This window comes from Ursus americanus, chromosome 11 (assembly GCF_024610735.1).
Source record: "Ursus americanus isolate L20-20 chromosome 11, mUrsAme1.1.p, whole genome shotgun sequence".
Classification (NCBI taxonomy): domain Eukaryota; kingdom Metazoa; phylum Chordata; class Mammalia; order Carnivora; family Ursidae; genus Ursus; species Ursus americanus.
In genome coordinates, this window is record NC_142137.1 from 76,378,927 (window position 1) to 76,404,719 (window position 25,793).

The window sequence follows — 25,793 nt, forward strand, 5'->3', positions numbered from 1 at the left end:
TATCCGTAAGGAGTTCACAACTTTACTGATTATATAAAATGGAGTTGATCCTTAGATAACACAGGTTTGAACTGCACAGGCCCACTTATATGCAGATTTTTTTTTATAATTACAGTATTGCAAATGTATTTTCTCTTGTGACTTTCTTAATAACATTTTCTTTTCTCCATCTCACTTAATTGTAAGAATACAGCATATAGTACATATAACATAGAAAATATGTGTTAATCGACTGTTCATGTTATCAGCAAAGCTTGCAGTCAACAATAGGCTGAATGGAGTCAAAAGTTATGTGTGGATTTTCATCTCTGTGGAGGTTGGCGTTTCTAGCTCCTACATCATTCAAGGGCGAACACTACAAATGGAACAAACTACAGAACAATATATAATTATGCTTAAATGAACTACAGGAGAGATGAGGATGCTCAGGTCCAACCGAGCATCAGGAAGTGACCACAATGAGAAAAAACCACTGATGACCTTGAAGCCGCCTTGGCCCCTTTGGCCAACCTAGTACTCTTTGAGCTTTCGCAAGCGCACTTCTACAGCATGATTAACCTTTCTTTGTGTATCTATACACCACGCATTTTTTCCCAGAAAGAACAGAGCACCTCTGCATGCCAGGAACAGAAACCAGACCTTCTTGTACAATCCTGGCCACTAGGGAACCAGACCCCCTTGTACAACTTCTGAGCACTGCGATATCGTCAGTAGCCGGCAGCATCGAGTCTGCACATAATCAAGAAATATTACGGACCGCTGCCCTCCCTTTACTGATTAGCTGCCCTAAACTCCTTTAGAAATCTCCGGGCCAGGCAGAAACATTGGAGTTGGCCTTTGGACAGGAGTCCGCCTTCTCCCCAGGTGGCGGGCCTCCTGAATGAAGCTCATATTCCTTTCCAATCAAAGCTCATCTCTTGAGTATTGGTTTTTCAAGCCAGGGGCAGCTGAATGTGAGGTTCGATAATAGTTTCTTTGTAGCAAGTGTGAAAAGCGTGCATACGATGGTAGTGACAGAAGTAAAATATAATTGAATCTGTAAGCCAGGCTGTGTTTCTCTTCTCATTCTCCACCGAGAGCTTACCACGTGCCAGGCACTGCTCAAGCATTTCCTGAACCCATCTCGCAACTTCCTTAGGGGGTAACTGCTGTTAGTATTCCATTCTCCGAACTGGGGCAGAGAGGTCAGGTAACTTGCCAAAGGTTACACCGCTAGATGGTTTAAAAAGTCAACATTTGAAAATCATTATCCTGCCTCCCTGCAGCAAGGACCAATTAGAAAATGCCCTGGTCAGAGGGCCTCCGCCCAGAAGTCCTGAGGAGCTCCACCCGCCCCTTCTTTCCTTTAAGCCTAGTACCAAGGAAACCGCGGAAGTGCTCGGGCGCCCACACTTGACATGGCCGACGCTCTAGTGTGGGTAACTTGCTGAGGCCAAGGCTGGAACTGGCGGAAGTGACATTATCAACGCGCGCCAGAAGTTTAGTAGGGTCGGGAGGGTCGCCGTGGCGGGCGCCTGGGCCGCCTGCGGCTTACCTTCGTTTTCGCGGGCCAGCAGTGGTCTCTGCAGGGACTCCAGGTAACAGCCCTTTTAGCTTTTCCTCTTCTCTGAGGATTCGTACAGAAGCGAGCACTGCAGCGAGGCCCTGGGGCGATGGCGGGGGAGACACTGAGGGGGCGCGCAGGCCGCGGGGGGTGTGTGTGGGGGGTGGGGAACGTTCCTCCCGCTCGTGCTGCCGCCGCTCGGGCCTCTACCGGCCGCCCACCCAGCCCGGCCTCCGGTCCTGCCGGGTGCCCTCAGCGGGTGTGCTTCGCAAGCAGCTTTCCACCCTTGGTGCGCGGGGCGCAGGGCTCCCGGAGGGCCCGGGACAGAACAGTCCCGCACAGCTTAGAGCCGGAGTCTTCCTGTCCTGCCAGCCTTGCCCCTTGTCGGTGTTGGAGGGCAGGTTCACCCTGGCCTGTGTACCCCTGCTTCGCTACCAGCAGGGGTGGTTTTATTTACAAAGTTGTGCTTGAGGCTTTAACGTTTTGTCAGAGGCCAGAGATTTCAGGCGCGATAGACCATAAGATGTAAATACACAGCTCTTTATTTACCAGGCCTAGCTGTCTAGGCCCTAGGCGGGGTGGTTTTCTAATTTAAAAGTCTAGTTGGGCTTCCGTGTGAAGAAGAATGTGCTTGATTGAGGTATGCAGACACTGGGAGGCGATGCAGAATTTATTGCTTTTTTCCCCCCTTATCAGCGATTGTCTTAAAAATATCAAATTTGGTGCTTCAGTTTTCAAAATAGGAACACACTCTGCAACAACTCTCATTTCAAAGGATAAGTGACTGTTATAGGATAAGTCTAAGTATAGTGACTGTGGTTTTAATGGTGAGGAAATATGGTCCCTGCCATCACTGGGAGCCAGAGATGAGCTCCGAACAACCATAACATCAGGCCCCAACCTAGTGCCGCAGATTTCTTCTGCAGACTTTTAGTTTACCGAATGGGGTCTGGAGCCACCAGTTTCTGGATAAATCTCTTGTCATGTTTATGAGTGCTTTAAATCCCACTCTCATTTCTTGCCTCAACCATCACCCTGACTGCCTTAAACTGAACTTCCAGCCTCCAGTTTTATCTCTTCGAATTCATCCACAGTCTTGCCAAAGTACGCTGCACTTCAAAATCTTGTCGCTGCTCTTTTTCCAATGCAATAATGAATAAAACTCAAAAACAGTGTAACCGCACTGATACTTGCTGTATCTCCTGTCCTAAGCTTGTTGCTTGCATCCCACATGCTCTTTCAGTCTTTGTCGCCTTGTGATTGATCTTTTGCCTGAAATTCTGATGTGTAAACTCCTGCTTAGTTAGACAGTCTGCGCTTTGTGAAAATATTCCCTCTCAGAAACACTTGGCAGTTGTTCTGTCTTTCCATAGCATGTATGCATTTGTTCTTGATTACGTGCTGTATGCAAATAGAGATTGCAAAGACATTTGCTGGATTCTGCACTCCAGGAACTTAGCATAGTACACTTTTGTTATTATAGCACTTCAGTTTGGCAGTAATTATTTGCATACCCTTCAAATTGAACTCTGATGCTAATGACTATATCGTCATCATTTTCATATTTGTAGAACTTCTATTATAGGATAAGAATTTTAAAAATATAATATTTTTATATCTGACATTTTCTGAAGCAGAGTGTTCCCTTTTTTTCTTTCTCTCTCTCTCTTTTTTTTTTTTTTTTTTGGTCTTTTTCAGTGATGAGTATGTTGGATGTATAGTCTTTGGGTCCTTTGTCCTCTCAGAGTAATTGTCTGTTTCTCTCATTCAATCAACAAATATCTGAGTGCTTGCTTTGTACGAATACAATGCTTGAAGATCGTGTGTGTCTTTGATATATAACTTGTAACTTTGAGACCAGCAAGTTCTATATGTGACAATATTCTTATTAGATGGTAATGTTTAAACTGAAATCTAATAATAATAGCTAACATTTATCCTGTGCTTATTATGTGGTAACTAGATGCTGCTCGTGATGTGTTAGCCAGTACTGTTTGATTCGGTCAGTTCTCATAGCAGCCCTCAGCAAGTTAAGGGTCCATCTGAACTAAACTCACAAAACGTCTTTCAGTAGTCACTTGGTTCATTGTCTAAAAGAAATAAAGAATGTGTAGCCAGTAAAGAGACGATGAGTTGAGGAAAACTAGATAGAGCACAGTTTGTATTTACAGGTTTTAAAGAGGTCAAGTTATTGCATATATAAAAACGTGCTTTATTTATTTTTGGGTCTGGACAGCTTCTGTTACAGTGTTCCGTTAAATTAGTAGATGAACAAACGATCACACCAAAGTGTATTGGACCCTATTCAATATTTCCTGAACTTACATCCAAGACATTGTGGAGGACACAAGATAACAGCACTGTGTATGCGGTGCTCAATAAATATTTCTACTCAGATATGGCAGTTTGCTTAGGACTTTGTTTTCTCTGGGTGTTTTTCCCCCAAAGTTTTTAATGTTGATTATGACACCTTAATTTTGAACATTCTAAGTATTTAAACATGTAATAAAACAATTTTTGTTCTATTGACAGTTTTACATGCAGTTACAAGAAACATGGAAAGAATAACATTTCAGCATTATAAGGTTAAAAAAATATATTCCAAAATAGCTTCATTGGTTTTTTTTTTCTAGTTTTTATGTAATCATGAAACTGGTTTATAAGACGGTACAGCTTGCCTGTATTCTTAAACTTCAAACTTTTTTCAAAGCAGATTACTGTCTCTCGGTGTACATGAAGATAACGCAAGCAGTTGAGGAAGTTGCTAAGAAGCGTGCACTGGGGATGCTCTAGGAAAAGACTGAATGCCGAGGCGAGTTCCAGTCCAAAGGTGTTTGATTTACCAAGAAGAAAGTGAACATCATGGATCAGAACAACAGCCTGCCACCTTATGCTCAGGGCCTGGCCTCCCCTCAGGTAATACAACTGGAGGGAGGGTGTAGATGGGACAGAATCTGCATTGTTAGAGACGGTGTAAAAAGCAAGGAAGGGAATTTAACCATTTATTGTTGAAAATGGATTTGTTGACAGGTTCTCTTAGGCTTTGAATAGGCATGATAGTATTAAATTTTGGGAGTTTATTTGGAAGTTAAAATATGTATTTGTCTATAAATCTTAATCTTTCCATAAATGTTTATGAAACGTTGATTATTGGGTCTTTGATTTTGAAAGTAACTCTCACCAAATTATTTTCTGGTTTTATCTTTTCTCTTTTATGTTTACGGTTCCAAGTAACATATCTACTTTATTTTATTTTTTTTTAAGATTTTATTTATTTTGGAGGGTGGGGTTAAGGGAAGGAAGAGAATCTCCAGCAGACTCTGCACTGAGCTCAGAGCCCGATGTGGGGCTCGATCCCATGACCCTGACATTATGACCTGAGCTAAAACCAAGAGTTGGCTGCTCAACTAACTGAGCTCACCTAGGCGCCCCAAAAGGTTAAATTTTTTTGAAGTAGATAGTTATTTGTGAGGTGCCTGCGTGGCTCAGTCAGTTGGGCGTCTTGACTCTTGGTTTCGGCTCAGGTCATGATCTTACGTGTCATGGGATTGAGCGTCGAGTCTGCACTCCGTGCTTGGCATCGAGTCTGCTTGGGATCCGCTCTCCCTCTCCCTCTGCCCCTCCCTGGTTGTGCTCTCCCTCTCTAATAAATAAATAAATCTAAAAATATATATAACCTATAAGTCAGAGAAAGACAGTTATCATATGATTTCACTCATGTGGAATTTAAGAAACAGAATAGAGGACCATAGGGGAAGGGAGGGAAAAATAAAATAGATGAAATCAGGGGTGGAGATAAGCCAAGAGATTCTTAACTCTAGAAAACATACTGAGGGTTGCTGGAGGGGAGGTGCGTGGGGGGATGGGGTAATTGGGTGTTGGGCCTTGTGTGATTGGGCAATGAGCACCGTGTGTTATATGCAAGTGATGAATCACTAAACTCTACCTCTGAAACGAAAAATATTCTATAGGTTAATTAATTGAATTTAAATACAAAAATTTTTTAAATAAAAAATTAACCTTTAGATATAATTTTCATAAAATGAAAACACGCATTAAGTGTTTTGAAAGTTGTATATGCCTGTTTGTATACAACTGATCTGCTGATCCATAGCTAAAGATAGTTTTACCTAGCCTAGAATTTATACAAATGAAATCATATCAGTATGTGCTTTTGTGTGTCTGTCTTCTTTGCCCAATATAACATTTGTATGTCTGCAGATCCCTTTGTATTGGCAAGTAGTACTACAGTGTATGGATGTACCACATTTTGTGTAGCCAGTCTCCAGTTGCTGAAATTAGGGGAGTTTCTAGGTTGGGGATTTTATGAACAAAGTTGCTGTAAACATTTTTGAACAGGCATGTGTGTACCGTTTTGTCTCTCTTGGGTAAATACTTAGGAGTGGGATTACTAGGTCATATGGTAAACATATGTTTCACTTTACAAGAAACTGTCGAACCGTAGAACACGGTTCCACCAGCAGCAGGTGAGAGTTCTGGTTGTTCCCTACCCTTACTAACACTTAAGGCTTTAACTTTTAGCCATTCTAGTGGTTGCTTAGTGGTATTTCTTTGTGATTTGAATTTGCATTTTCCTGATGACTTACGATCTTGAGCATCTTGTCAAGTGCTTATTGGCCAATTACGTGTCTTCATTTGTAGAATGTCCTTTGCATCTTTTGCCCATTTGTTTATTGGATTATTTGTCTATCTTTTATTGAAATGTAATTGCTCTTTATGTATTGTGGATACAGATTCTCAGGTGTAGGTATTGTAGATGTTTTCCCTCGGTCTGTGGTGGGGCTTACTTTTTAATTTTCTTAATGATGTCTTTCAGAGAGTAGAAGCTCTTATTTTTTTTCTGAAGTCCATTTATCAGTTTTACTTCATCGTTAGTGCTTTTTGTGTTCTAAGAAATCTTGGCTTACCCAAAGTCTTAGGGATTTTTTTCTTCATAGCTTTAGCTTTTACATATATGTCTGTGATCCATTTTGAGTTCATTTTAATATGTGACATAGAAGGGCATACCTTTCGGGGCGCCTGGGTGGCACAGCGGTTGAGCGTCTGACTTCGGCTCAGGGCGTGATCCCGGCGTTGTGGGATCGAGCCCCACATCAGGCTCCTCTGCTATGAGACTGCTTCTTCCTCTCCCACTCCCCCTGCTTGTGTTCCCTCTCTCGCTGGCTGTCTCTATCTCTGTTGAATAAATAAATAAAATCTTAAAAAAAAAAAAAGAAGGACATACCTTTCAAAAACCTCAGTCTTTACAAAGTAATGTAACCTGAATGTTTTCTAGCTAATATTTTATAGACCTAAGTGTTAGATGCAGTAGAATAATGCCTGTACTGTTAGGGCTGCAATATACTTTTGATCCTCCTCTCACATTCTTCCTGCCACTCTGTTGGTGAAACAATTTAACGTAAATATCTTAGGCAGTTTTGGTTTATGGTTTCTGCCAAATAAAGTGGTAGAAGTGGGAAAGGATTATGGCTCTCTTTTGGATCTTGCACGCATTTGTCAATCTCATGAAAACTACGGATTCCTTCATGCAGGAAGGAATTGGGTACAATTTTAAGAAGTCCACACAGTCACTGCAAGCTCTGCAAGCTCCACGGGCTCCATGCATTTTGGTGTTGGGTGAGAGCATTGGACTGGGTCTCGGGAAAACTAAGCTGTGATCATGGCTTCTCTACTAGTGAGATCTGTGGTCTTAGGAAAATCATTTAGCTTCTTTTCCTGGTGTCAGTTTTCTTGTCCTTAATGTGGGAAGAACAACATCTATTTTTCCCTTTCCCAAAGGGCTATTTTGAGACTGATAATAAACGTAACAGTGTCTGGAAAAGTGATGCATTTGAAAAAATAAATTGATATTCTGATAGATGCATTGGATTTTCTTGATTTAAATTTTTTGGAGAGCAAATGATCCACCTTTTTGAATAGTATTCAAATAATTGTTGTTGTTGTTGTTAGCACTTCAGTGTTTCTATGTGCCTGTTGTTGTGTTGAATGAGTTAAGTGGCATCTCTAGGGTAAGCTTTATAGTTTATCTTCGAAACTTGGACAGATCCATTGAGAGTGAACGGGGAACTACCCAGGCAGTATACTAGGGTAATAGTTTAAACACGGATGGGCAGTCACTCCAGTTATTTCCTTTATTCTAACAGTATTAGAACATTATTACCCTGTTGATATGCCTGAAGGGCTAAGCAACTTCCTCAAGTTTTCACATGTAGTAAGTTGCAGGGTTGGATTTCACACCTGGGTATAATCCCAAATACTGAGCTTTTACCCACTGTGTTATGGTGAAGAGGAAAGTGGTATGTATAAGAACAGCAAATGCCTTTCTATGAAGGCATCATAACCCCATTTATATTCGGAAGGCACCTGTCCTCGTGTGTCTCACCTCCTCCTCTACCACACAAGTGCTGGAAACACCACCAGCTGGCCTAACTATACTGTTCTCCTGACTCTCCACAGGGTGCCATGACTCCTGGAATCCCTATCTTCAGTCCAATGATGCCTTATGGCACAGGACTGACTCCACAGCCTATCCAGAACACCAACAGCCTTTCCCTCTTGGAGGAGCAGCAAAGGCAGCAGCAGCAGCAACAGGCCCAGCAGCAGCAGCAACAGGCCCAGCAGCAGCAGCAGCAACAGGCCCAGCAGCAGGCAGTGGCAGCGGTTCAACAGTCGACATCCCAACAGGCAACACAGGGGGCCTCAGGCCAGACACCACAGCTCTTCCACTCACAGACTCTTACCACTGCTCCCTTGCCGGGCACCACTCCCCTGTATCCCTCCCCCATGACCCCCATGACCCCCATTACCCCTGCCACACCAGCTTCTGAGAGCTCGGGGATCGTGCCGCAGCTGCAGTGAGTACTTCGTGTTGTGTCTTCTCCCTCACCCTGGAAGGGTCCCTTGACTGGGTGCTGCTGTTCTTTGTTTTCCAGTGGATTGATTTAAGGGTGTAGTACGAGTGGTAATCATATATCAACATTTGCTCGCTCTCTCTCACATGAGAGCGGGATGCTAAGCTGCCTTAGTGAGTCAGTCCCCTCAGTAAAAGGCCCGCATATCATCTTCAGACCTTTGGTAGCTTGTGTTTATAATTTTGGGCCAGATATATAAACACAAGCTACCAAATTGTTATTATAGACATTGTCCTGCAGCTGACATGCTGAATCAAGCCTTATGTAGTCTCCTTGCCTTGTGAAGTTTTCAGTTTTTGGGAAGGGAAGATTAGTTACTTAGTCTTTGTTAGTTCATAGTGGTCCTTGTTTTTCTTCATTTTTTATTATGAGGGCTGCATATAACTCTTTGGAGAGTTGTGTCCTTTCCACAAGCTGAGGATGTCTGTTCTTGTCCTAATACATAGATGATTTGGGTCCTATATGTGACAGAATTAGGTGCGGGGTCGGAGGGGGTAGGAAAAAAATTCTGAAAAACATACAGATATTCTCATGTATCTGTCAGTGAGAAGTACGTAGCTTTTGCTTTTAGGAAACGAATGGCCAAATTGAAGGGTCATTGGCAATTCAGCATCATCCAGTCTTCTTGTAAGCCATCTCTAGTCATTTTTAGAACTAAGTAATATTTAATCGTGGATCCTGTTATCCAAATCTTGCCTCGGGTGTTTGAGATGACACAGTTTTAAAAATCAAACACTTTTCATTTTACTGATTTAGAGAGATAATCACTTGTTAATTCACCTTTGTCAACACCACTCCCTGTTGCCTTACATGCTTATCTGGGTCTTATGGGCATTTGAGTTTGCACCTCTTGTTTAAATCATAAATTATAACCAGTTGTGATGGGTGTTTGTTTCTTGCTGGCACCTCAAACTTTCTGGTATTCTACAAAGTATCTAGTCAGTTACATTACTGAGTTTCCATATCTACTAAGAGCCCTTCTGGGTGGGAATTCAGTGGCCTCTAAATCTTACAGGCTTATGAAGAATTGGGGTAAATAATTAATGAGTATATAAAAATATGTTTTTTATATACTGGCTGAGTTGGGAAAACATGTGACTCTTGATCTCAGGGTTGTGAGTTTGAGCCCCTGTTGGGTGTAGAGATTACTTAAATAAATAAACTTAGAAAAGAAAAGAAAGAAAAGGATTCTGGGGAGATGGCAGAGCAGGAGAAAACCCTGGACCAGATGGCTCTGGTGAATTCTTCCAGACATTTAAAGAACTAACACCAGTCCTTGTCAAACTTTTCCAAAAAAATTGAGGAGGGAACGCTACCTAACTCATTCAGTGAGTCCAGCACTATGCTGACACCAAAGCCAAAGATACTGTAAAAAAAATCTGCAGACCAGCGTCCCCATGATCATTGATGCAGAAGTCCTCAACAAAATACTAGGAAACTTTGTTAAGCAGCGTATTATACCCCATGACCAAGTGGGATTTTTATTTTTAGAATGCAGTGGTGGATCAGCATACAAAAATCAGCTAGTGTAATACGCCACAACAATAAAATGAAGAAGAAAAGTGATCATCTCGATGCAGAAAAAGAATGGACAGAATTCAACACCCTTTCATGATAAGAACACTCAACAAAATAGGAAAAGATGGGGACTACCTTGACATGTAAAAGCCATATGTAAAAAATCATAGCAAGCCTAATATTCAATGTTGAAAGACTCAGTGCTTTTCCTGTAAGATGAAGAACAAGGCAGGATGACCTCTTACTCCTCTTATATTCAACATAGTATTGGAAGTTCTAGTCAGAGCAATACTAGGAAAAAGCATCCAGAATAGAAAGGAAGAAGTAAAATTATCTCTGTTTGTAGATGTTATGATCTTATACGTAGAAAATCATAAAGACTCCACAAAAAAAAATAGATATAATTGAATTTATTTAGCAAAGTGGCAGGATAAAAGGTAACACTCAAAAATCAGTTGCATTTCTGTACACAGTGAACAATATAAAAAGGAAATTATGGAAGCAACTCCATTAACAACATGATCAAAAAGAATAAAATTCTTAGGGATTAGATTAACCGAGAATGTGAAAGACTTATGATGGGAACTATAAAACATTGCTGAAAGAATTAAAGAAGATCTGAATAAGTGGAAACACATCTCATGTTCATAGATTGGAAGATTTAATATTGTTAAAATCTTAATATTACCCAAAATGATCTATGTATTCAGTGGTATCCTTATCAAAATCCCAATGATATTTTTTGTAGACATGGAAAAACTCATGCTGAAATTCATAGGGAATCCCAAGGGACCCTGGATAGTCAAAACAATCCTGAAAAAGAAGAATAAATGAGAGGACTGACACTTCCTGTTTCCAGAACTTACTACAAAGTTACAGTAATCCAAACAGCATGCTATTGGCATAGACACAGACATAGACTAATGCAGTAGAACAGAGAACCAAGAAATAACCCTTGCATTTATGGTCAAATGATTTTTGTCAAGGGTGTCAAGACTGTTCAATGGAGAAAAGATAGTCTTTTCAACAAATGGTGCTGGGACAACTGGATATCCACATGCAAAAGAATGAAGTTGGGTTCTTAACTAATACCATATACAAAAACTAACCCAAAAGAGCCCTTCTGGCGGTAACGACCTCCCCACGAGAACATGCCTCTTGTGAAGGACCTCCTTTACCTGTCCCTGGAAGAGGAGAAGAGGAAGCACAAGAAGAAGCACCTGGTGCAGAGCCTCAACTCCTCCTTCATGGACGTGAAGTACCTGGGATGCTACAAAATCACCCCTGTGTTTAGCCACGCACAAACGGTAGTTCTGCGCGTCGGCTGCTCCACTGTCCGCTGTCAACCCACAGGAGGAAAAGCAAGGCTTCCTTTAAGCAGGAGCAGCACTAAAAGCACCATGAATCAAGATGAGTAGGAAACTATCCCAATAAGTAGATTTTGGGTATTAAAAAAACAAAACAAAAACTAACTCAAAATAGATAAAAGACTTAAGTGTAAGATTCAAAACAATAAAACTCAGTGAAGAAAACAGAACAAAAGCTTCACGACGTAGGACTTGGCAGTGTTTTCTTGGATGTGACACCAAAGGCATAGGTAACAATAGAAAAAAATACATAAATTGAAATAAATGAAAAATTTAAAAACTTGTGTATCAAAAGACACTTCACAGAGTAAAAATGCAACCCACAAGGTGGGAGAAAATGCTTGCAAATCATGTATCTGAGAAAGGATTATTATCTAAATATTTAGAGAACTACTAAAAACCCGACAAGAAGAAAACAAAGCCTGATTCCAAAATGGGCAAAGGACTTGAATAGACATTTTTCCAAAGAAAATACATAAATGGCCAATAAGCACATGAAAGGAAGCTCAACATCACTGAACATTATGTAAATGCAAATCAAAACCGTAGTGAGACACCACCTTATACCCATTAGGATGGCTACTGTCAAAAACAGAATATAACAAGAGTTGGGGATATGGAGAAATTTGAACTCTTATGCACCACTGGTTAAAAAGAAAAAAGAATACATGTAGCTATTATATGACTACATTTGTGGTAGATGCACCACAACTTACTTGATTCAGCTTGTAAGGAAAGAAATGCTAAAGGTAGGTGTATATAAAATTGATTGGAAGAAACAGATGATGTAGAAATGAAAACATTCTTTGGGTTGATCATTATAATTGGTCTTAAAATTGTGTATTAAGGTACACAACTGTCTTCTTATCCAACCAAATTGCGAACCATCAAGTTTTCAGAGTATTGCATTTTGACAGGACAGGAAAAGAAATCAAAAGCAGCAACGAGCTAGAAACAATTGGAGATGTATTTGCAATCTGGAATCAGTATTCACAGGACAGTGATGTTCCATGCCCATGCACGATGGTTTATGGGCAATTAGTTTCATTCAAAGGGCAAGTAAAGGCTTCATTCAAAAGGCTAGCATGGCTCTAGGGATGGATGGGCACAAGTCCTGACTTTACCACTTAGGAACCATGATTATCTAGAGCAAGTTAACTGCCCCATTTAAGCCTCAGCTTCTTCGTCTGAAAATGGGAATATTCATAGTTACTACTTTATAGGGCCTTATAAGTATTAAGTGAGGTAACCTATGTAAGATGCTCACCGTGGTGTGTGGTGAACACTTAATAAATGTCAACAATTTTAAATAATTTAATTTAAAATTTAAATTAGTTTAAACTAATCTAATTAAATTTGTTCTAGTAAAAGAATCAGATTTCTAGATAATTATCTAACATCACAACCTATAAAAGTTAAATGATCATGCTTTCTTTTTCAATTTCTTACAGAAATATTGTATCCACAGTGAATCTTGGCTGTAAGCTTGACCTAAAGACCATTGCACTTCGTGCCCGAAATGCGGAATATAATCCCAAGGTCAGAGCAATTTTAATGTATTTCAAACTATAATAATGCAGGAATTTACTGTTAAAAGTCCAGAATGTTTGTGTCATGCTTAAGTTTGTTGATACCAACAAAATGAGGAATTAAAGCAAAATGTGTATCTTTTCTTACTGAATAGCTACGATGTGTAAGAGACCCTAGAGTCATGGCAGTCTACAAGTTAAACTACTGAAATTTATTTACCTGTTGTGATGGGATCCTGTGACATTAAAGAACAAAATATGTGGTATGATTCCATTTATGTTTTGAAATTTATATAGAATGGAATGATATGCTCTCTGGAATTTACTTCTAAATAATCCAGTTGGAGAGTTGGGGAAAGGCACTTGGGTGAAAACAGGATTGGCCAGAAGTTAATAATTTTCAGCGTTGGGTAGTAAGTACAAGGGAGTTTATTATATTTTTCTATATTTGTATAACTTTTAAACTTTTTGTAATAAAAAGATTATGGGGTAAAAATACCTACAAGATTTTTGATGTTACGATAGCCTGAGTACATGGTAAGACTCTGCATTAGTAGATAAGCTATTAAAAAAAAAAAAAGTAAATATTTGCATTCACAAATGAGTGGACGTTCTTTGAACACCAGACCAGACAGACCCGGTGTTTGAGTGTAGAAGATGATCAGATTGAAGACCTCCGGGACAGGGCCCTGCACAAGACGGTTCCCCTCAAGTGGGAACATCTATTATGAGCATGCTGTTTACTTCCGTACATGGGGAGCTGATATTAAATATATTTTTTCCAACAAACGAAGAATAAGATTTTATATAAGAAAAAGAAAAGCAGGCAGAAAGAAAAACTCGAGAATTTAACTGAATTATGTGTGTCAGTGTCTGGTTAGTGTCTCTCATTTTTGCCAGGTGAGCACCATATCCTTTACTGATGTCTCCCGTGTCCCCCCTTTGGTTAAATGCCCAGTCTAGGTCGCCCATGAAGGTTTTACTCCTTTTCTTATGTGGTGTTATTTGAATGTCATCTTGAAAGAGTGGCCAAGTGGCAGCATTTTAGCACCTGGGTGTTTGACAGTGGAAGAGTAGCAAAGAATAAGAAGCATCTTAAGTATCATAAGAAATAAGTGAAATTCACTTCATATATTCGGTTTTTGGTTTTGTTTTTTTTTTTAGTTTTCTTATGCCTAACCAGAAGAATTAACTCCCGAGAATCAGTTGGTCAATTTTAGGAATGAAGTCTTTTGTATCAAGTGATTGATTGTTCTGTTCTGCGTCCCCCCTCCCCGCCCCCAGTATTTATCCATCAATACGACTTGGCTGGCCAATAAATAGTTGAGGACAATTTTATTACCTGGCTCAGTTTTAGCCGGTGAATTTATGATTGTTGGGGGAGTGGTTTCATTTGCTTTTTGAGCCACAACCCAGGAATTGCTGTCTTAGTTCAGGAACTCCCCAGTCAGGGTAGAAATCTCATACACAAAGTGAAATCATGTTCCTGTACCACATTTTGTGAATAGCACAAAATGATTAAAATCGAGGTGAGGACGTGAGAAAGAAAAGTCAGTGAATAAACAAAGTCTGTTGTCCTGTCTTTGATTCCGAGAGGTCTTGGAAAGAAGCTGTATTTTCAGGAGTCATCACTTTCTGGAGGCCTTTTTGTAGATTTGGGGTTAGTCTTCAGGCAGAACCCATAATCATTTGGATTCTGAGTACATGCAAACTGGGGAAGGTATCCATGCATCTAATCCTGATGCTTGAGAATAGTATTTCAGGGGGGAGAGTCGGAAAACACTTTCTTCTAGGCAGTTTAAAGCCGACTTCCACTGATATCTCTCATGTTTCTGTCTGCTGCCTGTGTATCACGTAGAGATGTGTGCAGTGATGTTTCCTCTGGAAATGTAGCTGACCCATAAGTGGGTACATGACTGTGCATACCACATTGGTTTGACCAGTACAGGTTTCCCATGCTATCCAGAAGTTTGCATTAAGTCACTTTGTTTTTATGAAAGATCTACTTGGTACCTGTTTTTACTAACAGAAAGACATCTGAGGAGAATTTTTGCTTTTACAAAATGGTAATTGTTTCCTCGCTTTACTCCATTTCAACTTACAGAAGTTTTCACAGGAATACTCCACTTTCCAGTAGCAGGAGAGACCTGTGCTTGACAAGACCGGAATATAGCAAATTAGTGGACCATTAATGGTAGCCAGGCCGATTTTCCTAGGTCTTTCAGAAACAGTATCATGGGGTGAGAATCTGTGGGGATTTTGAGGTGTAACTCACCTTGTCATTAGGGCTTAGACTTTAGACCAGGGAAAATAAAACTCTTTTTGGAAACTTGGACTGTTTTAGCATTGGCCTTTTAACAAAGGAAAGCTTCAATCAATAGGAGAGCTATGTACACATTATTATTAAGCATACCTAAAGGGTTTGGTTTGGCTACTGAATCACATGTAAATGAGAGTTCAGAGTCTTGCCCTCTGTTACAGTTTTTCTTGGCTTGTGAAGTAGCCTTCTGAACTTCTCAAGTTATATATCCCCACCAATATTTTTGTAAATTGGATCAATGTATGTATTTGTCTCTTGTCTTTTTTTTTTTTTTTTTTTTTTTTGCTGGTGGCTTTTTGTTTGTATGCACATATGTGTGTGCACATGCCTAAGTATTAAAATTTGGAGATGATTTTGACTGGAACCGAGCCATTCTGAGATATTTAAGTAAAACAAAGAAGTACAATGACTAAGTTTCTGCCTCCCTCCTCAACTTGAAAACTATATATTATTGTGTTGTCAGCGGGGGCTAAACCTAGTAAAGGGCTGCTGTTTGCATAAGTTGGTGGAGCCACTTTCCCTCGAGTAGGGTGTAATCTTACAATTGATATTTCCTTCAGAAGTCTGATTTTTCTAATACGTCACTAATTAATGTTTAATGTTTTAATTGGAGATATCCAAAGAAGATAGAAAACTCTTATTTTCCTCATGACATAAACCCAAATCTTATTGACTGTTAATATTTACTCATGAACCTCTAGTAAGGTAACTATTTTAGTAGAATGAGCTATTGTAACAGAGTATTTTATAACAATATTTAGAAGTTACACTATATCAGTAATAAAGTATACCTTGATTATGTTAAATATACAAATCATTATTGAATGACTCGTTTTAGGATGTATCATCAGAGCAAAACAGAATGAGGCAGGTTTAGATTTATTTTGATAGTTTATTAAAATACTTTTTTGGGTTTTTTTTTAAGGGAAGGGAAATAAAGTATCTGGGTTTAGATTGGAGCATTATTTAACAGTTATATAGGAAGCGGACAAAGTAATATTATAGAGGTGTAGGGGTATGTTTATCAGCTATAACAGATAGCTAAGTTGGATGGATAAATGTTAGCTCTGGATTGAGAAAAATGTTAAGTAATGGTCTTGGAGCGAGTTTCTAAATCTCTAAAACATAACCTTGTCTTTTATATACAAGTGAGAAAGATGTAGCCTAGGTAGAAATGTCCAAAATAAAAATTGCTGTAATAACTGGCTAAGAACGAAAATGGCTCATTTAGCTATTGAGACTTTTTGGTCAGCTTGGTTGAGCTAATTAAAATATGGAGAATATCAAATATGGCTAACATTTTAGAACCCCTTCTTTTTATGGTATGAGAATAAATCTTTATGGTTACCCAGTGGCCATTTAGGAAACCATACTTTGATGTAAAAACAGTTTTTTTTTTTTTAATTTAGAATAAGAATTTAAGAAGGAGAAAAAGGAAAAGTCAGAACTGTTTAAGTTTTTTCATCATTTAAAGCATTTTACCTTTGACTTTGAAATGTAGTATCAGCATATTAAGTAAAATGATACATATATAATGTTGAATTTGTGATATTAATAAACTGTAACAATTTCCTTAATAAGATACAATATATATTTATTACCTGTTGTGCCTGGTATAGTCTTAACCATTTATATTAGTTATTACCTTTAGCCAAAGCAGTCCAGTGTTGTTGCTTACAGACATAAGGATAACTAGAAGGTAGATAACCAAATGTCTTGCTGTCTCTCCATCAGTGCACTATATATATCCCTTCTATAATTGTTTAAAGTGGTAAAATAACCATGTATATCAACATTGTCCTTCCACCAAGAAATTGAATGGTTATTATATAGCATATTAAAAAGAAAGTAAATGCCAAATAAAAACTGTTTATTGACCAGTGCTTTTATCTTTCTCTTAAGAAATTATCTAAATACTGGGGCGCCTGGGTGGCACAGAGGTTAAGCGTCTGCCTCCGGCTCAGGGCGTGATCCCAGCGTTACGGAATCGAGCCCCACATCAGGCTCCTCCGCTGGGAGCCTGCTTCTTCCTCTCCCACTCCCCCTGCTTGTGTTCCCTCTCTCGCTGGCTGTCTCTGTCTCTGTCGAATAAATAAATAAAATCTTTAAAAAAAAAAAAAGAAATTATCTAAATACTAAAATTTTTTTAAGTCTTTGTCTCAGATCCCAAGGTAACTAAGGTCTGGAGGTAACTGTTTATCCATCGTAGCAAAGCCTGTATAATGTGTAGCATTAGAGTAATTAATCTTTTATCTATCATTTTATTTACTTTGAATACGTAATTTTACAATTTTGTAGTCTCCAATGAAATGATACTGTTTGATCAGTAAAACCACTAGAGGGAATTTAGGAAGTGCTAAATGATTAGGCTTTTCCTCAGACTAGTATAAACTAGAATATAGTGCTAGCATTTTTGCATGATAGTAAAATCTGAGGGAGATGCAGTTTTAAACTAAAATTGCTAAAGCAGTCTAATTCGTTAGTCATCTTGATTAGAAATATATGAATTTTTTCTTATGTAATTACCAGAAACTAAAATTTTTAGAGTTATTTGAAAGCAATTTTTTGCTTTTTATAAGCTAGTAATGGAGGCCATTAATTCAACCCATGGCTGAAATATATTCCCCTTGAGTTACAATGTTAGCAATAAAAACATTTTTAAAATGTAAAAAGTAGAAATTAAAGATTAAAAACTTTGATTTTTTTCTTAATTTGCAATTTTTTAAGTGTTAATACTTTAATGCTATTTCTAAAATCCAGTTGGAAACAGAAGGTCATTTCACTACATGTTGGTATGTTTGTGATCTGATTGACTCCCTCTAGAGGTAGAGAAGGTTTATCAATCTATTTGCCAAAAAAATTAATAAAACAGAAAACTTAACAGTTCTACAAGCTAGCAAATACGAGGTAGAAAGAGACACTGGTATTTATTAAGGATGTAATAGTTAAAGTAAAAAATTTTGCAAACATTATTTAATGGGGAGGAGGGGCAGAGGGAGAGGGAGAGAGCGAAGCCTAACGCTGGGCTCTATCCCACAACCCCCAAGATGGTTACCTGAGCTGAAACCAAGAGTCGGTTGCTTTACTGAGTCACCCAGACACCTGCAAATATTTCTTGTTGCAATGTCTGTGAAAGAATGCACAGATCTTGGCTCAACTTACATAGTAGTCACTGTTTATTGTATTCCTGTGCAAAAAGCATGCGTGCTGCATGGTGATGTAAGGGTATCCTGTGTAGGAACATATGTCAGATACTGTGAGAACTCTATGTAGCCGGTCCTTCTTATCAGTTGTGATGTTTTGTCGTTTTCTTGTTCTCCCAAAGGAAATCAGTCTGGCATGACCTCATTAACTATTGTCTCTAACCATTTTAGCGATTTGCTGCTGTAATCATGAGAATAAGAGAGCCCCGAACCACTGCGCTGATATTCAGTTCTGGGAAAATGGTGTGCACAGGAGCCAAGAGGTAGGGTTAAGGAATTTATTCTCCTGGTCATACGTTACCATGATTATTCGGTTGCATTTTATGTATATTTGATAAAATATAACATCCAAGCTATTACTAAGGATCCCTTTATGTAAAAAATTTTATCTATAGCACAAATTCATCCCCAAGTGAAAAAAAAATTGGTCAGGAATCACAACATTTCAGAGCTGATGGTGTGAGAGTGTACAGATCTACTTGGTCCTGGCAGTGGGACAGCACCACGCCTGTCGGTCACAGATGCCTGCTGCTCCTTGGGGTCAGCAGTCTGCCTCATGAGGATCCGGGTTATGCAAGTCTTAAGGAGTGTACCCTTTTCCTAAAATGCTGTTGCCTATACTCTGTCTGTTTGGAGTGATCCTGTCTACGGAGGTTAACGCTTTGGGGCCTTGACTGTAATCTTGCCTAAGAGACTCCATGTTATTGGTAGAAGGCAAAGGTTGGGGAAAGATTAGATACATCAGCTTCATATAGCTTGAGCAAATGAAGTAAATTCAGCTTTTATAAAGCTGCTATAAAGATATAAAGATATCAGCTTTTATAAAGCTGATATAAAGATAATTCATATGACTTGGAGTTGTCCACACACAGAGGGGGCTGTTAATGCTTTTGCGTTTTTGATGAAGGGAAGGCTGTTATTGTGGACGTTGTGGTTCCTGGTCTCTTTGAGTTTTTTCAGAATGCAAGATGTGGGTCTATCCCAGGCTTTCACATAAATCTTCATTTAGGAGACTTGCTTGTGTTTTCCCCTGGATGGAGCATCGAAAACTTCTGGTTTATAGTAAATGCTAGCTGTTTTTTCCAGACATGCTTTTCATGTGCACTGTTCAGCCCTTTTTATCTGTTTGCTACACACTGAATAGTGTGTATCTAGTTGCATGATTATTTTATCAAAATAGGAAAGTGCAAATAAATTTATTTTCCTCAAGAAAAAAAAAGCATTGCATGTATGTGTGCTTAATTTTTGTCATTCCTGACCCTGAACTTGAGAGTCTTTTGCTCATCATGGTATTGCTTTTACTTTGCTTTTCATACACAAGCTCTGTATTACTAAGCCGTAGTTTTATCCAACTGATAGTTATAGGAATGGATAATGAGTGATTCGACATAAAAGAGGATAGAATTAGTGTATGCATTATTCAAGTATAAATCTCATCAGTATTTTCCTATCAAGAATGAAGTTGTTAATTTTCATCTCAGGAATTTGTGGGCTAAAATACAGTAATAGTAATGATATGGTGATGATGAGATACTCCACTTTTGTAAAACCTGGGCATATCAGTAATTTGGTGCAGGCCTGCAGTTTACTGTCAAGGACATAGGAGTAACTTCATAAGAAAATAGTTAATGTCTTTTGTTCTTTTCTCTTACTGGAAGGGGGGGGTGACATTTTGTACTTTTTTAAAAAATAACTTTTCTAGTTTGGAGTTTTTATAAGTTACTCATCTAAATAATTACTTTAGGGGCTTTGACTATGACTATCTCACTTTTTCTTTTCCCTAGTGAAGAACAGTCCAGACTAGCAGCGAGGAAATATGCCAGGGTTGTACAGAAGTTAGGTTTTCCAGCAAAGTTCTTGGACTTCAAGATTCAGAACATGGTGGGGAGCTGTGATGTGAAGTTCCCTATAAGGTTAGAAGGCCTTGTGCTGACCCACCAGCAGTTTAGCAGGTGAGTCTGAAATGTGTTGCCTGTGGCAACAGCTCATTTATAATCTGTGTAAACACTGTTCATGATAAAACATATGCAAAACGGTCAGTATGCAAGCGCAAATGATGTAGTGTTAAATTCTTCTTTATGTCTTGGACAATGTAGTATTCTCACTATTCTCCTACTTACCATTTCACTTATTGACATCTATAACTCCCCTTGACTGGGATGAAATTGACTCCCTGTTATTTTATTGCTCAATAAATGCATTTTAAATGCATGAATTAAATCCACAACCTCTTTTATCAATTTTTATCCCTAGGTTTTTTGAATTATTTCTTCTAGTGAACATTATATGAGCTCTACCAGCAAAGTATAAACTTGAGTGAAATGAGTATTCTTTCCTCTTAGTTTCTCTGCCACTTACAAGGCCACTGCCCACCTCTCCAGCCTCTCTGCTCCCTGCACTCTTCAAACTTGCCCTGCCCCTCTTGGACCAAGGCTTTTGTGTATCCCAGTTTTACATCTGGCACCCTCTTGTTCCACTTTTCACCTAGGAAACTTCCACTCACATTTCAGATGTCCACCCAAGTGTCCCTTCCTCAGAGAAGCCTGTCTTGCCTTTCCCACTAGGTTAATCACAAATATCATAACTGGTTTCAGTCTGTCTGAACTGGGAAAATGAGGCTGCTGCTGGGGTTTGAATCAGACCTGCCACTCATGACCCTTGATAAGGGTCACACACTGCAGAGCATAAATCTAAAGTTCTCGTTTTTACATCAGAAAATCCAGACTCATTAGAAATAGAGTTTGTTAGTCTTCAGGTGCTAATGACAGATCGCCCTCACTGGCCTTAAGTTCTCTCTCCTCTGGGTTGACCTCCCAGTGAGTTTGTGATTTAGTCAGTATGTTCCCTGTGCAGATCCTCATTTTACCTAAAGCATGGGCAGCTTTTAATTTCTAAACTCTTTTTGCCATTTTCCTCCTAGTTACGAGCCAGAGTTGTTTCCTGGTTTAATCTACAGAATGATCAAACCCAGAATTGTTCTTCTTATTTTTGTTTCTGGAAAAGTTGTATTAACAGGTAAGTTGCAACAGGAAGTAGTGTCTGAAGGTTTGAAAGAGTTTCAAGAACAGCATTTTCTTAGTGCTGAGAAGTAATTTCATAGACTGGGGACAGATGGCTAGCCAGTGGTGTAGACAGACGCCTTTGCCTCTTTCTTCTCCTCCACCCTAACACTCTGTTGAGAAACATACCCACTAGGGGGAGTGAGAGCAGGGAAATCAGACCATAGCAAGACCTGTACTGGGGAGAGCAGGGAAGGTGGCCATTACATTGGTTAAGAGATGGCATTTTAAGTTGGAAAGCTTCCTGTAAAGCTTTGAGATGCATCAGCAATGCCATTTGGAGACAACAGAGGAAGGTTCAGAAGAACTTGCTTGGGGGCGCCTGGGTGGCACAGCGGTTAAGCATCTGCCTTCGGCTAAGGGCATGATCCCGGTGTTCTCGGATCGAGCCCCACATCAGGCTCCTCCGCTATGAGCCTGCTTCTTCCTCTCCCACTCCCCCTGCTTGTGTTCCCTCTCTCGCTGGCTGTCTCTATCTCTGTCAAATAAATAAATAAAATCTTTAAAAAAAGAAAAAAAAAGAAGAACTTGCTTGAAGGCAGCAAGTGGGAGAATAAGATTTGGTCATTCCTTCTGCACTGCTTGGGTCACAAGCTGCTCAGATCACGAGCTGATGCAGGGACTGACACGGGTCACATGTGGTGAGCTGCAGAGGGAAGCTGGAGTCACCCAGGGCACTGTTTTTATGGTTAAAAAAGCCATTTTAAGGGGCGCCTCGGTGGCTCAGTTGTTAAGCATCTGCCTTTGGCTCAGGTCATGATCCCAGTATTCTGGGATTGAGCCATGTGTCGGGCTCCCTGCTCAGCGGGAAGCCTGCTTCTCCCTCTCCCACTCCCTCTGCTTGTGTTCCCTCTCTTGCTGCCTCTCTGTCAAATAAATAAATAAGATCTTAAAAAAAAAAAGCCATTTTAAGAAAATACTGCTTTAAAAACAAAAACAGGTTTGTGACAAGGGTTTCCCTCATTAATGTTTTAATGCCTGTGTCTAACTGGTAATGGAGAGAATTATACTTGTCTTTTTAAAGTAATTTTACCTCTTTAAGATGTAAAGAAAAGCTATTTCAGACTCTCTTCTCTGACTTGTCTTTGCAGGTGCTAAAGTCCGAGCAGAAATTTATGAAGCATTTGAAAATATCTACCCTATTCTAAAGGGTTTCAGGAAGACGACATAATGGCTGTTATGTACTCCTGCCTCTGCACCCACTTGTTTTTAAAACAAATCAGTTTTGGTACATTTAAATGGTGGTGTTGTGGATGGCCCCGATTTGGTGAGAAGATGGATGTTCTGTGGTGTGGCACCCGGCGAAGCTCTCCAGCGTGCGTTCCCGTAGGGATGCCGGGCGTGGTCTTACTTCTGCACAGAGAACACTGCAGCATCATGTGAGTTGCTCCTACTGTGCTGCTGTTTGGGCAGCGCTGCCCGTTATTTATATTTAGAGTTTAAACACATACTGCTGTCAGCAAGTTGGTTCAAGTGTTAAAGCCACCTCGACAATTGGACTTTTTCTTTTAATTTCTTCCCCATAAACCACAGTTTTTATATTTCTACCAGAAAAGTAAAAAATCTTTTTTAAAAGTGTTGTTTTTCTAATTCGTGACTCCTAGGGGTTATTTTTGTGCCAGACACATTCCGCCTTTTCAGTATTGCAGGACAGAGTGGCCGTATTAATGAGAACGAATGGCTGTACATCTTCTTCCTTCAGAGTACTCTGTACAATAAATGCTGTTCATGAAAGTGTTAGATTGATGTTGTAAATGATACCTTGTAAGATCCGTGTGATCACACCGTTAAAGTTGTATTTTAGATATAATTGCCTGAAACCATTTCAGTGTGTGCTTGTTGTTGTTTCAATCAGCATTTCGTTGTAATGTCACAGTGATAATGGGTGAACTACCTGAAAATTGAAGGTTGCTCATGAAACGTGGATTTATTATGTTCCACGTATCGAGCACCTCCTGTTTCCCAGATACATTGCCTATAATTCTCACAAAACCTGTAATTCGGTTTTGTTCCTCTTTCTCAGGTGAGCAAACTCCGGCCTCAGCTGCGCGATTTGCCCCGGGGTACATAGCTAGGGAATGCAAAAGCCCGCTGTTGGCCAGAGTCCTTCGGTATTAAAGCTGGGGTATGTGTACAGCCTGGTGAGGTGTTTGTTTTTCTCATGAATATTACCTGGAAATGTGTAAGTTCTTGGGTCATTGTTTGGGAGTATATTTTCACGCAGTTCAGAGGCACATAATCAGAAAGGAAGAGTTTTTTCCTTCTCTCCCTTCTGCTTACTTCCCCAGGGATCTCCCAAGCCCCCTTCTGTGCAGATTCTTTCCTTTTGGGCTGCTTTTGATCCCATATTTAGAAAATACTAAAGCATTTGTTTTAGAGCTTTGCTTTTTTTTTCAATCAGTATGTCATGGAGTCTGACAGCCTCACAGATGTACATCTCCTCTTACACGCCTTTATGTACTTACCTTAATTATTAGCAGTGTTTCAGCATCATCAACAGTGCAGTAGGAAGCACTCTTACGTGCCTGTTTGTGGTTCAGTGCAGACATTTCTGTAGTCAACATGCCTAGGAGAAGAACACCTGCCATCCGTCAGTCCCATATTCTCTCCTTCCATCCAAGAAAGAAGTATCTTTCCACATGTAGATCTTCTCTTAGGTTCTTTGGTCAAGTTTTATAATTTTTTCATATAGGGCTTCATTTCATTTAATTCCTAAGTATTCTCTGGTCCCTGTTATTAATGTAATTTTTCATTACATTTCAATTCTTGTTGACATACTTACCTTATTCCCTTATTCCCTTATCACTTTACTGAATTCTGAAGCTTTTCCCTGTGAAATAGCACACACAGAAAACCTAACAAAACACATATTTAGCATAATGTATTACTCAGTAAACATCCCTGCAACCACCACTCAGAACCTTGCCCGTGTCCCAGCGGCCCTCCTTTTCTGTTCCAGTCTAGCCATAACACCCCCCACCAAAAACGGTTATCTTGAATTTAATAGCCATTACCTAAATTATTAATATGGGTTAATCTTCCATTAAAAAAAATGGATGCTTTTCTGCTTTACTCCTTATATTCCCCGTCTTTTCCTTAAAATGTTACAGGCCAAATTTACAGCTGGTAGTTTCTTACAGCGTGTGTTCTACTGTTTGCAAACGTACGGTGTAGTTCGGCATGCTCCTGTGTTCGATTCCCTGCAAACGAGCAGCCACATCCAGAGGCTCGGTCCCGTTGTAGAGGCTACATTAAGTGGCATGTTCTTTTGTTGGGAATCGAATGCCTGGTTGTCTGTCTGGTCATTGATTTGTGAACTTGTTAGTGGGTTGCAAATGATGAAATTCTACTTATTTTCCGGCCTTTCATTGGAATGCTTTATAAAGTGATAAACTTCATATAGCAGGATAAATGCTTCTTTCCCTTTGAAAGTTTTCAAGATAAAATACCTCATGAGTTCATATTGATATATCCAATTCAAATTCAGGACTATGGGGGTTTCATTTAATCACATATTTTTTACACTGAGAATCCTTCATTTTTAAAGACATGGAATGGTGAGTTAGAAAATCCCATGGTCATTTATTTCATCTTACATTACACATGCAGCAATCTTAAATTACACTACCACCAAGGTGATTATGAAAAGCACTTAAACATACTTATTTTGCTGTGATCTCAGAATTTTCAAGGGATGATGAGACCAGCATTCAGTATCTGAAATAAAAGGACTGGTGAATGTACTGCTGTCTTAGTAGGGGTGAGCAGTCGGATCAGGCAGCGTCTGAGCCAAAGAGAAGTTTTGGTAGACAGTGGGGTACATGGATTGGCAATAGTGAATGACATCCTCTACAGGAAGTTACTGGGTGAGACTTCATTTAACTGAGCTGCTCAGTGTTTTTATGTAAATTTTTGGTTTTAGGTTATTTTTATTTCGTATTATTTTTCATACGATGGCTATCTTATGGATGCTAGTTGACATTGTGACATTTTCTTTCTGTTGATTTGGACTAGTCTATAAGTGGAAAGACCCTAACCCTCACACTACTTGCCAGAACTTGGTAGAGATCCACATCTAAAGGAGAGCTTGGCTAGTTATTCCCAACATACCTGCAAGAATGTCCACAGTCATCTGGTGATGTCTCTGAGCAGACCCTAATAGATTTGCTTAAAGTCCTTAGTAGTCAGGGCACTGTTCTGCTTTGGAAAACTTACTGTAACATCTCCTGACTTTAAGAATCATTTACAATTGGCGATGTGAAGACCCCCCCACTAGTCCAATTTTCGAGAAGCCACTGAGCTTGCTACCAACTGTTCATTCT

The 25,793-nt window shown here is 39.5% G+C and overlaps 1 protein-coding gene across 2 annotated transcripts; it reads left to right on the forward strand.

The window, feature by feature from the left end:
* The first annotated feature begins 1,439 nt into the window (after positions 1 to 1,439).
* TBP (TATA-box binding protein) lies at positions 1,440 to 23,205 on the forward strand. Of its 2 annotated transcripts, none has more exons than XM_045770584.1 (8): positions 1,440 to 1,577; positions 4,254 to 4,459; positions 8,021 to 8,418; positions 12,812 to 12,899; positions 18,584 to 18,675; positions 20,197 to 20,364; positions 21,333 to 21,427; positions 22,563 to 23,205. In XM_045770584.1, the coding sequence occupies exons 2-8, from the start codon at positions 4,406 to 4,408 to the stop codon at positions 22,640 to 22,642; spliced, it is 975 nt and encodes a 324-aa protein (XP_045626540.1). In that variant the 5' UTR covers positions 1,440 to 1,577; positions 4,254 to 4,405; the 3' UTR covers positions 22,643 to 23,205. The 2 variants fall into 2 exon arrangements, with proteins under 2 accessions (XP_045626540.1, XP_045626541.1); XM_045770585.2 differs by having other exon boundaries at positions 1,443 to 1,577; positions 4,257 to 4,459.
* Positions 23,206 to 25,793: the final 2,588 nt, after the last annotated feature.

Bases quoted from the DNA above. Each gene is read 5' to 3' on its own strand.
- TBP (XM_045770584.1), top strand. From the start codon at position 4,406: ATGGATCAGAACAACAGCCTGCCACCTTATGCTCAGGGCCTGGCCTCC. The intron at 4,460-8,020 runs GTAATACAACTG...GACTCTCCACAG, and splicing joins AGGGCCTGGCCTCCCCTCAG to GGTGCCATGACTCCTGGAAT. The intron at 21,428-22,562 runs GTAAGTTGCAAC...TTGTCTTTGCAG, and splicing joins TGGAAAAGTTGTATTAACAG to GTGCTAAAGTCCGAGCAGAA.